Here is a 13,295-nt window from a genome sequence, read left to right as displayed (position 1 = left end):
TTTTCTGTATTCGTTCCTGATTTTAAATCATAATTTATAATTTTTTACATTGATTTTATTTCACAAAAAACACACATAAAATAAGAATAATTATGAATCATAATTCTGAATATATGAATCAAACGTCTACTAAAATTTGTGGTACTCCTATAAAGAGCCCATCCTTACTCTATTTGTTATTGATATCTCATAAAAGAAAATGACTACTAAATTTACTCGTACACCCTTAATAAGTTCACGTGCCTTAGGCCAATAAGTCAATAATTATTTAATTATATTAAATATATATTTTAGTGAATTACATTGTTATCATTTTCTTTTTATTATCATAAACACTAAAAAGAGAATGAAATTATTTTGCATTATATCATTAAATATAAAAGTAAAGATTGAAAACGGATCAATTATCATTCTTTACTTTTCTTTTCACTCCAATTACTTTCATCTCACATTCTTTTACAGTTTAATAAATATTAGGGATCAACTCCTATTATTTTCATCTTATATTCTTTTACGGTTTAGTAAATATTAGAAGTGTAAATTCGGACTGTCCGGTCTGTGCAAATGAGTAAAAGGTTTGACCAATTGCCTCTCAACATTTTATAAAAAAAATAAAAAAGCAGGCCAAATTAGACTTTAAGTCTATAACTTTAGTTCAACCTAAAAACTCAGAGCGTTAAAAGAGTTTGGCTTGACTCAAATAGACATGTTATAATAAATTCAGAGGTGAATTAAATATTATGAGGAAAAAAAAGAAAAAAATATTAGTTTTTCATAATTTTGTACAAATTTATTATTTATATATTTTAAATAATTAAATACCAACATAATTTTTTACTTTTTCTTGATTAATTAAATAATAATTATTTATTTCTGACTGTTGTGACATAAATAATATTTTTTTAAAAGTGGTTTTTCATTTAAAAAAAAAACAAGTTAATTGAATATCGATGTCATTAAAATGAGAAAATAACCATCGTAACTCTCCCTCCCTTCTTATTTATCCCAAATCCGTCGTCCTTCCCGACATTGATAAGCGTATCCCGGAGTTTCTGAATCTCGCCCAACACGAAGCCGCTCCGATGGGTTGTTTGGTTGAAGGTCGGCCATTTCTGCTATGATATTTAACAATAATCATTTCTCTATTTTGGACTGTAATAGAAAGAGAGAGATTCAGTAAACTGATTTAATAATGAAGCCAGAATTTGTGCTCCTCGTTTGTTGCTGTATATGCCTCGCCGCATCACCAGCCGTCCGTTCGCAATCGGACGGCGTCGTCGGAGAATGGCAGCTCCTCACCAAGCTTAACTTCTCTTCTCAGATCAGACTCCATCCCCATATCCTCCTCATCGTCACTCTTCCCTGTATGTATTTCTCTCTCCCACTGTTTTCAACTTTCATTGCTAATCTATCACTGATTTTCAATGTTGTTAGCTATTTGTTACGCAAATTCGCTTCCAATTTCATCCTCAGCGAAGGTTTCTTCGGAATTAGTTAATTTTCAATTGAATTAACACTGTTTTCTTTTGGCTTTGAACCAAAGGAAAAAAAATCAGAGTCAAAAAGTTTTTTGTTTTGTTTTTTTAAGTGTGATTTAGCGCTATCATGTAATTGCACTTTTATTCAAAATGAACCTAGATTATTGGAATAACCCTCAACTTATTTTGCTTATTTCTAGATGGTAGTTTTAGTCATTTTCTTTCTATGGATTTATCACGAAGAAATGCTTAATGATAATGACACTGTTGACAACAACATTATTGTTGAGAACTGAGAAGTAGTAAGAGGATGATGGAAATGGAAGGGTTTTTTTTTTTGTCCACCTAGTTTTTTAGAGATATTCCTATGTTTATACGTATATATGTCTCTAAATGCTTAACTTCATTATGTTTGTGTCAAAAACGGGTTATTAGTGTTCTTGTTCCCCTACTGTTTAAAAGTTATAGCTTTAGATGTTTTTTTACTGATAATTTATTTGATGGTGGTTTGGATGCCCAGGGTCTGGCGAATCTCGATCACTCATGAGAGAAGTGTCAAGTTTTGTCACGAATAGACACGAAGAGTTTAGCTCCCTAAAATTAATGTTTATGTATAGAAATAGAGAGAAAATGCTAGCGGATGCTATTGGTGCTATGGCCAACGAAATCACTATTTTATACTACCACCATTCTATATCTTACAAGTACCGAGGAAGGCTTCGGGCACAAAACATTTTATTTTCGATTTATCCACAGATGTCGGTTTTTCCTGAAGAGCTGCCTCTCAAATCCCTGAGTACTCCAGCAGAATTGAAGACATTCTTGGATTCAACTGACAAGGCATTCCTTGTCCTTGAATTTTGTGGATGGACTCCTAAGTTGCTGGCCAAGGGGAAGAAGAATGTTACTGTGAATGGTTTTGGTGGGCAAGGTTGGTTGGAAGTTTCTTGGAAACCTACACATCTAATCTTTATTCCTCCTTTACCAGTCCAATAATGCATGTTTAATTTAATATTTGTTGTATCATGTATGCTTGTCTTGGAGTTTACTATGATTTTGGTCGTTAATTAATTTCATGCCATCTTAAATTTAACATTGACCTAGGACACATTGAAGTTCTGCCACTCTCCAAATGTTTATATAGGGCGGAATAAAAGCATTAGTTGGATGGATATTTGCTTGAAATAATATTTTTGTAATTAGTAATGATAGTAACCTGGTACTAACATTTAGCTGTCATGCGAATATTCAAATGTACTCTAAGGCATTACTAAGTGAATGTCGACTTGCACACAAATGCCATGGTTGTTTTTTCATCCTATCACTTGTACGTTGTGCGCAGCTGTTCGAACAGTAGTCTTTAAATGCATTTGCTATCACTATAAATGTTTAGATGGGTAGTCTTTCTTATACTGCATTTCAAACAATGTACACGGATTGCAGTCGGGAGTGAGTTCATGTTCCTTTTTATGACTCTAGTCAGAGGTGAACGTCACTCTAAACCTTGTCATCTATCTTTCAATAATACTTCTCACAAACATATGACAATGGCTTTGTTTACCTAAGAAATCTAGGATCTAGATTAGGTTTTATGAGTTTTTAATTGGTGCGTTTACCAGTCATAATATTTAAAATTGCCTTTGGACTTTGCAGGATATCTTCTTGGAACAGACTTTCACGGAGTGACAAACAGAAGGTTGACATCCAAAGGGAAGAACATCCAGAAGGTGGCGGGTAGATTATAACTGCACATTGTTGTGAACTTGTTTCTAAAAAAGATAGAATAGAATTTTATTGAAAGTTTGTCATTTTCCTTTTAAAAATGAAAACAGGGTGTGGAAAATGCAAAAGTGATGTGTGACATTGGTAATGGGTTTGACCGAGTTCCTTGGCATGTGGACTTCAACTCCGTAAATGACAGTTCTTTTGAGGAGACTGATAATGTCACGCCTGATGTGTTATCATCTTGTACATCTGAAGAATATCAGCGGTTTGATTCTTTTTTGTCAAAGTTCATGACACTTGCAAAAGATTTCTTTCTACCATCCGAAAGGTATAGATATGGTCTAGTCTCAGAAAGATCATTGCTTTCAACTCTTGGGATTGGAGAATCTAGTTCATGGTTGGCAGTGCTGCACTTTGCTGGATGCCCAAGTTGTTTGAAGATTATAGAGAAAGAGGATGACCTTAATGATGTCTTACAGATGGAAAATCCTGTTATTTCGGAGGTGGGTTTATTTCCTCTTTTCAGGTTTGCTATTTGTACTTTGTATCATTATGTTATCATGTATGCAACTGCAAATCGTATGCGGCTAAATCCCCAAGGCGTATGCTTAGCTCAGTCGCATGGATTAAATCACTAACAATAATTTTGGCCTAGATCGTTTTCATTGGTTTTGCATTCTAATAACAAGTTGGTCTACATGAGAATGCAAGTAACATATAAATTAAGCCCAATCATTTATTCCTCTTTTCCTTAAGAGAACTCTGCACATTTGATTTTTGGTGAGAAACTTCATTACATTATCTCATACGTTTATTATATTTTTTTAATCACTTGACTAGTTTATGCAACATATTTGTGCGGTTGTTAGGACTCTAAAATGGTTGCTATTATGATGTCATGGATCTAAGCAGCACACCCCTACAGTTGACATGACTAATATCTTTTGTTCTGGAGACTTCTGCTAACCACATGCAGTATTTTCTTTTCTTTTTCTTTTTCTTTTTTTTTAATTTTTAATTTTTAATGTTATTAATAATGATACGAGTTTCTTTACGGAGGAGAAATATTCTCTTATGGCAAATTTGGACAACATAAGAAATATGAGGTTATTGCTCTTTAGTCTTTAGTACTCAGTTTATCTTTTTCTTTCTTTTCTTTACAAATGTTCAATTCAAGAATATTTGTACCTAAAATACAATTTTTTGCGACCTCTGTGTGTGAGTGACGTCTTACCTTCTTCGAGCATAACTTTACATTCTTATATCAACTCTTACCTTTATCCTCCAAACATTTGGTAAAGTTTTGTAATAATGTAGTTTTCTCAGGTACAAATTGACACGTAGTGGTTTTGACTGAAAAAAAAAAGAAAAGAAAAATTAGCACATGCCACTTTGTGTTTTCAAGACCTTTTCATAGTTCAACACACAATGACAATGTTACATTTAATACTGCTTCAGCAAGTTTTTTGGTTCTAGAACTTTGAGGTAGAGTCCCACAGTTATTGTGTCTGTACTGTCTGGTTCTTCACCCACTATGAGAGCTCATTCCGTTTGTTTAATCCTGCTCTTATGAACATGATATTATCCAAGTTTCAGCCCCAAAGATCCTTGACACTATATTTATTTTCATGAAAATTAAATACTACTGAAAACCTTTGCTTATTTAAGATATGGTATTTTTTTCTAAAAATGATTTTTTTTCCCGACATTAACATGTTAAACAGTACATATGGCTGGTAAAATCTTTTAATGGTTTTCATATGTTAGTAATTGCATTGCATTTGTTAATCTTTCCCTTGATAAGAAGTGGAATCCATTGAAAGAGAGTAACAATACCTAAAACTTGAAGGAAATAGCATTAAAATACAGGAAAATAGATTGGAATGTCAACTAGATAATAAACAGGGACATAAGCAAGAATAAAAGAAATAGATAAGCAATCAATCATGTAAAGTAGGTTAGAAGGAGCTACTCTTCTACAAGAGAAAATTGTTGAACTTACCCTTAGTACTCATGGGTATGGATTTTTACCCTTGACACTTGATTCATATCCTTTTTACTAATATAGTTATTTGACAAAAAGGATATTAATTAAGAGTAAAAGGTATTTGTTTCCTTTTCCCTTTTTACAGTCAAAACGTCAATGTAATTTTTCACAACAAAAGGATGTATCTGATTGAAAGTTCTTTCAACTAAGAAAAAAGAGCAAGATTATTATGTTGTTTGAGTTGTATATGGCTTTTATTTTGTGTCTAGATATAGATGTGAAATTGGTTGGGCATGGATTTTTTTTTTCCAAGTTTGTCCATCATCTTTATTTTTGTTTTTCCTCCAGGCAGCAAAGTTTGTAGTCATGTGAGGTCTTAGCTTGGGTTTACTATAATTAGTAAAATAAGATACAGGCTTAAATGTTTCCCTGAAAACCTTTTAGTTGCGTTAAATGTACCATTAGACAACATGAACTTCTCAATCCAAAACTGCACTATCAATGTAATTTCAGACGAGGAGAACACAAATCCCTAGTCTTAAGTCATAGTGCCAGGAAGAAACAAATGGACAACTGATTTAGTAATATATTCCTGCATATGAGTAGAAAGACGCCAATCTTCACCATTTCAAATATCAGAATTTATTCATGGAATGTGTTCCATTTCTTGTTATGTTTGCACATCTTTCTTTACATGCATTCTAGTGGTCACCATTTATGCTAGTGTAGAAATTTCTTCGTGTGCATCATGCCTTGTTTATAGATTATTTTGCTGCTATTTTGCTTCTTGCCTTGCCTCGTTATGGCTGTACATGATTACTTTTCTCAAGCAGCTTTCCTATATCATATTATAGCTAAATTATCTGGCTGTGGGGACATCATAGGAAAATTATGATTTGTTATCCCCGTGTCTTTTGAAATCATGGCCTAAACTATTTTATTGTGCCGATTTCAGTGCCTTTTGCAGATTATTAAGCCACCTAGGGAGGCTTCATAGTTTCATACTTTAACTGTTTCTTGATCCTTTGCATCTATTTCTTGAGTCGTTAGTTTATTCTTAATTACTTTATGTAATTTCACGTATTACTATTCTTTTACCTAATCGTTACTGTTTTGTTGGTTCTATATTAACCATGAGTATCTTTTTTCATATTATTTAGCTTGAAGGTGATGGAAATGCTCTGGAGCCTGTTTTACTTGCTGATAGGCCATCCATACTCTTATTTGTAGATCGCTTATCTTACTCGGTGGAAACTAGAAGCAAGAGTAAGGAAGCTCTTGATGCCTTCCGGAAACTGGCGCTGCATATTTATAATTCATACGAGCTAGGTGAGCAAAATGGTAACATGACTGAGATATTGTTCCAAGATTATCAGGCATTCAGGAGTACATCTGGGCCTCCTAAATTAAAGTTGTCTCCAACAGCTCAGCTGATCAAATTTAAGGAAAAGATGTCTACCATCACGATTGTAAATGAGGGTAAACGAGTCACTTTGGATCAAATAAGTTCAGATCTCGAGGACAGTACCTTGCATGAGATATTGGCATATGTTCTTAAGAAAAAGAAGGAAGCGAAACTAAGTTCACTTGCAAAGGATTTGGGTTTCCAACTTTTATCTGATGATATTGACATTAAGTTGGTAAATAGGTTGCCATCACAGACAGAAACTCAGTCTGACTCAGTTTCACCAAAAGCATCCCAGGAAGATCTTGTTTCAAGGGATGTTGATTTGGACCAAGATCCATCACTGCATGGGGCAAGTGTATCCTACGAGGAGCTTCCAGCAACTTCCGAAATCATTGATGATCAACTAAAATCTCAGTATGATGTAGAGAAAATTGAATATGTGGATCGAAGTATACAGTCATTTGCAGAATCTGAACAATTTGCTTCCAACCATGAACTTGACATTGCTGGAGCTGTAAAAGTGAAAGAAACAAGTTCATTACAAGAGGACAAGTCAGAGGACCAACAGCTTCAATTTCCAGGCCTAAAGGGATCATTTTTATTTTCTGATGGTAATTATCGATTACTTCAAGCTTTGACTGGTGGATCTAAGATACCAGGCTTGGTAATAGTTGATCCTATTGTGGAGCAGCATTATGTCTTTTCGGGGAAGAATGATTTAAGCTATTCTTCAATGGCTGATTTCTTCACAAGGTTTCTCAACGGAAGTCTTCTTCCATATAAACAGTCTGAATCTGTTCTTCAGAACCCTGAGGAAGCTTTGCAACCACCATTTGTTAATGTGGATTTCCATGAGGCGGATTCCATCCCTCGTGTTACAAGTAGTAGTTTCTCTGAGATGGTTCTTGGATCAAATCAATCGGACTCTGATGCTTGGTACAAGGATGTGTTGGTCCTTTTTAGTAATAGATGGTGTGGTTTTTGCCAGAGAATGGAATTGATTGTTCGTGAACTATATCGGGCCACGAGAGGTTATATTAGCACAATCAAAAGTGGATCAGCTAATGTTGAAACAATGTTTCATGGTGGTAAGATCCTATTTCCAATAGTAATTGCTGTGAAAATGTATAATGCTTCTCGTGGAAGAATTCTGTAAACTAGTTTTGATTGCTTTTTTTAGAATTTATAAAGCACTCGCCACTTGAGTATCCTAGGCTGTTCAGTAGGGGGAAAAATTAACCTGGCCTTCCTTGATAAATTAGATCCTAGACCGTGAAAGCTAGGGCATAATTAGATGAATTTTCTTGATCTTGAACCAAATCTTAACTCTAGCATAGGAATCTTGTATTCTTGTTTTTTTCTTTTTTTCTCCCTCGTTATTATTCCTTTTCTCCTGAACTTCATGAAGTGCCAAAACCTTTGTCTGCATTTGAAAGAAGGTTATTCCAGTAAAGGGATGTTGGTAAAAATATCAAAAATTAGTTCTTTACGGTTTGTATAAGACATGTATATACACAGAGACAAGTATACATGAATATCTATCTCCTGATTTTGGTTGTCACGTACAAACATGCATATATATTCCAAGACGCTTCTGTTCTAAATTTTCACCACTGTTTTGTTCATTATTTTGAAAAACAAGTCACTACTTTTCCCAATTTTCACTATTCAGTTTTACATGTGGCAGAGAACTTGAAGGATGTAAAGCTGAAGCTTCCATTAATATATTTGCTGGATTGCACACTGAATGATTGTAGTTTGATACTGAGATCAATAAATCAGGTTTGCAGTTTTGGAATGCTCTCCTGTATAATGTTTGTAAAGCTTTGTTAAAATTTTCTACTATTTCTCATCTGTTCTATTGCAAATTGATTTTACGTGGTGACTGGGAGGTGCTCTCTCCATTCCCTTGTTCAGGAGAGGAATGTGGGGACTCTTAGGAATTGCATGTTAATGCTCTTGCACGAGGATTTCGTTTTGTGCAAGTTCTATTAAATACGTTTGTAATTTAGTTTTAGTGAAGAACAAAGAAGTACAACTCAATCAAGTCGTCTTTTGAACGTGATATTGTTGACATGGATCCTCGGCCTTGTGTCTGTGTGTGACCCCCATTTTCAAAACCGTTATGTGTACTCCTAAAAAGAATTAATAATGCAGTGTACCCCCATTTGCATAACCGTAATGTGTATTCAAAAAAAAAAAAAAAAAGCAGTGTACACCCATTTTCATAACCCTAATGTGTACTCCCAAAAAAAAAAAAAAAAAAAACCCAAATGCAGTGTACCCTCATTTTCATAACCATAATGTGTACTAAAGAAAATAAAAATAAATAATGCAGTGTACCCCCATTTTCATAACCGTAATGTGTACTCCAAAAAAGATAGTGCAGTGTGTGTGTGTTTACGTGTCCTAAACCCCCATTTTCATAAACCTAATGTGTACTCTAAAAAAATAATGCATTGTCCCTAACAAAAATAAATAAATAATGCATTGTTTGTGTCGGTCCTAAAACCCCCATTTTCATAACTGTAATGTGTACTCCAAAAAAATAATAATAATGCAGTGTGTGTATTTTCTGAACTCTCATTTTGATAACCATAATATGTATTTGTAATATGCATTTTCTATCATTCAACTGAATGTCTTCTTAGTTTTCTCGTGTTTGGTGTACTAAAAATTTGCAGACAGAAGTTTATCCTGCTCTGATGCTGTTTCCAGCAGAAAAGAAGAATTCTCTCCCTTATGAAGGGCACATGGAAGTTACTGATGTTATCAAGTTTGTTGCTGATCATGGAAGCAACTCTCATCATCTTGTCCATGAGAAAGGTAGTTATTTATGAACGGGGTACGTTAAAACTAATGCAAATGCAGAAGGAACCTTTTATATTTTATCACCTTTTATGTTCCTTTTCTTTAAAGCTTCTGATGCAAATTTGCTTGCTTGATGATGCTCTGTGTTGTGTTTCGTTTTGTTTCTGTTTTCCCATCTTTGTGATCATTTTGTTCATGTATTTTCATCTAAAAACATACAGAAACTGATTCTAGCATGTGATGGACTCCTAACTTGTCGACTCATGAAAAAATATACAAGAAAACGAAAATTTTATTGATGAAAGATGTAAAGTGTTTGGTTAAACTGTACAATGCTCAATTACTATGTGAATAACCAAAGTAGAACTCAAATTAAGCCCTAATGGAATTACTAAGTTGAAACAACACGGCGGAGTAATACAAACAAAAAGGCGTACTAGATGACATGGTTTTCTAGGCAATAAATTAAAGCTCACTTGATCGGAGATACTCTGCATGACAGGCATAACAAAATTTGGCGGTACTTTTAACTCATTCTTGATTTCTCAGTTGCTACTGTTGCACACTGGATTCTTTTTTTTTTTTAGTTTGAATATGTAGATTTATTTTCTCGCTGTTATGTGATTTGGGCATCATGCTATTTTGTCTATTTCTCTATCCTTTAAGAACTGTTTATCTTTCAAACCTTTGGATTGATGTTTTTTACTGAATGGTAAAATCATTTTATGTAGTAAGACTATCTTATAGAAATGGAGAGTTTGCAGAGGGGGTGCCGATCTAGTAACTATGTCTTTGTTTTCTCTTGATGGTGTTTACCACCTGATTTATTTAAAAAATCATCTAAAAAGGGGGGGGAAGGAATCAAAATTCTGTTTGGGACTGCGCAATTTTCAATACAAAACAGGAAAAAGTCTTGAATTATCACGTGCAACATTCTTATCTGTGACAATGATATAACTCTCTCTCTCTCTCTACCTGTCTCTTTTTGTTCCTACAGTATTCCACGATGTTCCCTTTGTCTTTGGGCCTGATTCGTTGTGCTTTATGGTCCTCCCCTTTTTGTTTTTTTTGTTTGGTGCAATAATAAGACATTGTTTTCAACTCTGTCTGCTACTTTTTTAGGAATCCTGTGGTCTGTAGATAGAAAGGAGAAAAGGAAACAAAATTCATATGGTACTGCTTCATTAACCGACAATCACTATGAAGTTGATTCTACAAGGGATAGATTGCATGAAGTGCTATTAGCAAACCAGACACCTAAAAGAGTGGTCAAACACAACAAGCTCAAGTCTCACAAATCAAAAGGCTCGCACGGATCAGCTTCTCAAGTGGTGGCTGGTTCCATCCTTATTGCTACTGATAAGCTTCTAAACACAGAGCCATTTGGTAAATCGAAAATTCTCCTTGTCAAGGCGGATAAAAGTTCTGGGTTTCTAGGTCTGATTATCAACAAGCATGTGAGATGGGATGCTTTGGATGAGCTGGAAGAAGGGCTGCAGATGTTAACGGAGGCTCCTCTGTCCTTTGGAGGGCCACTCGTGCAACGTGGAATGATTCTTGTTGCTTTAACTCGCAGAGCTATGGAAGATCAGTATCCTCAAGTTTTACCAGGTATCTACTATCTTGATCAATCAGCCACATATCGCACAATCGGAGAGTTAAAGTCCGGGAATCAATCTATCACTGACTACTGGTTTTTCTTGGGGTACTCGAGTTGGGGTTGGGAGCAGCTATTTGATGAAATTGCTGAGAGAGCTTGGAATATAAGTGATGATAGTATGACACATTTTGCTTGGCCATGAGCTTAAGGTCTCATTTAACCCCATATATATATATATATATATATATAGGTTTTCTTGTCGGACACAACATTTTGCAAGATGAGGAAAGTACTAAGAATGATGGAGAAAATAGGCCAGCAAACATGAGCGTTTTATATGCATGTAATATTAAGCTGCAGTTGGTTTTCTTCAAATTTGGGTATTAAAGTGTCCGACATTTTTGTGTCTTTAATTTAACATACGCATATCATGTTCACTAACTTATTAACAGGAATATTGGAACAAGTGTTATTATATGGATACTTGGCATAATTCCGTTAGTGGTTACAGGATATATATGACCACCGTAACTGCATAATTCCATAAGTTTAAGATTCCTTTCAATGCTTTTTTAGGACCCAAAAAGCATCATATTAAACAACAACCATATCTATTTCCTGACCTGGATTTTTAAATCTTTTAATTTTTGGTTGAATTTATCAAATTCTTCTAATACTTGGTAGGAATTCGCATCTTGGATGAAACAGTTACGTCGTTGTAATTTGAGTAAATTATGTTGCTCAAACTCTTCTTGTTGCAAGTCAAATTGTGTATGTGCCAACTTTATTGAATGTGGACCCACATATAATACATTGTCACTATTCCCCGATCTAAATCTTCCTGATGGGAAGATGCCTCGTTAAAACCTTATTTGGTGGAAAAAACCCAATGGGAAAAAACCCAAATAAGGAAAAAGAGTGCATGATCTGGGGTTCTCTAAATTTCTGTTGCAGCCACCAATCGAAGTCTTCCTTCTTGATGCAAAGCTAACTTAAGCGGCACTTGGTTTTCTTCCCTGAAGATATGCAACATCACCCGATCAGTAATTTATTCAGATGCTAATTAATTAGAACACAATAATAATAATAATCAGAAAAGTTTCAAGGTTCTAAAGAATTAATGCTAACTTCTAAGTAACAAAGGTTAATTTTATGAGCATATTCGAACCTTGTTTTTAATGGATTGCACTCAATAGCGGATCTTGTAGCGATGGCGATTCCTGCTAGAAACTTGGTTAGGTAAGTCCTTTGGATCAAGAACCTTTATGAGCTTCCGTTTCTTGTCCTCCGCTTGATACGAGTCATGAAGACGTCGTTTTGTGGACTCTAGCTTTGATCGCATTAAGCCTTCATCCTCGCGAATTTTGCTCAACATGGTTGCCTTGTTTCTGCCACTACTTTCACAAGGTTTCTTCTCGGCTCGTGTCGCTTTCGTCACTAGTTTTCGCTTCGAACCATTAGTACCAATTTCGGTGACCAATTTTGGATCTTGGCTATCTTGATATTCATCAATATTCTTGACTGATAACTCCTCCTTTCCGCTTTTCGCAACGTCGGTGGAGACTCGAGAGATATAATGAGTACGGTGGTCATCAGATAGATTTTCCTCAATGAGCTTCTTGTTGTCATTGCTGATGGGACATTGGTAAGCGACCGAGAGGTCGACGCTCGGCTGCCGGCAAAGCTCTATCGCCATGATCAGAAATACCCACAGTCCTCCTTTTATAGCAGAGGAATAAAATGTTGAATATCAATATGAAGCGATGGGGAGTAGTGCATACGTAGTAGAATACATTTAGGAAAGAATTGTAGCGTGTCTAATAGCTAGGGCATTTGGAATAGATGTACATTATAATTTACAAAGTACAACTTGCATGCAATCATGCGTATCCAACTAGGAGTAGGAGCAGGATGACTTCTTTTTATTTATTTTTTTATTTTTATTTTTTTTTTTACAATTCTTGGTCATAGTTTTTGTGAAAATTACATGAAAATAATAATCTGAATACGTTATAAGTAACCACTGTCCTCCTACAATGAGATAGTACTCGGCATAATTTCATTAAATAAATGTCGTTGATAATTGAAAAACAAGCATTTAGCATTCCTTCAAGTTCAGAGCAAAAACAAGAGGTATTCCTTCAAGCACCAACTCTTTAGGTTTCTCAAAAGACAAAGATTGAAAAAAATAAAATAAAAAATTAAAACTAAAAATAAAAACATAAACGCACGCACATACGTTCAAAAAAATGTTAGACAAGAAAAAGGGCAACAATTTGTACGTTT

The 13,295-nt window shown here is 34.7% G+C and overlaps 1 protein-coding gene across 1 annotated transcript; it reads left to right on the top strand.

Moving 5' to 3' along the window:
• Nucleotides 1-1,012: 1,012 nt before the first annotated feature.
• LOC21398092 lies at nucleotides 1,013-11,556 on the top strand. The gene is made up of 9 exons (XM_024175997.1): nucleotides 1,013-1,101; nucleotides 1,203-1,364; nucleotides 1,999-2,409; nucleotides 3,132-3,205; nucleotides 3,311-3,706; nucleotides 6,351-7,686; nucleotides 8,286-8,380; nucleotides 9,283-9,424; nucleotides 10,532-11,556. Exons 1-9 carry the CDS (start codon nucleotides 1,083-1,085, stop codon nucleotides 11,209-11,211), a joined length of 3,315 nt encoding a protein of 1,104 aa, XP_024031765.1. The 5' UTR covers nucleotides 1,013-1,082; the 3' UTR covers nucleotides 11,212-11,556.
• Nucleotides 11,557-13,295: the final 1,739 nt, after the last annotated feature.

The sequence above is a fragment of the Morus notabilis genome, unplaced genomic scaffold (assembly GCF_000414095.1).
Source record: "Morus notabilis unplaced genomic scaffold, ASM41409v2 Scaffold72, whole genome shotgun sequence".
NCBI classification, from domain to species: domain Eukaryota; kingdom Viridiplantae; phylum Streptophyta; class Magnoliopsida; order Rosales; family Moraceae; genus Morus; species Morus notabilis.
Note: the sequence above shows the minus strand (reverse complement) of the source record. Positions and strands in the feature narration are given on the sequence as shown.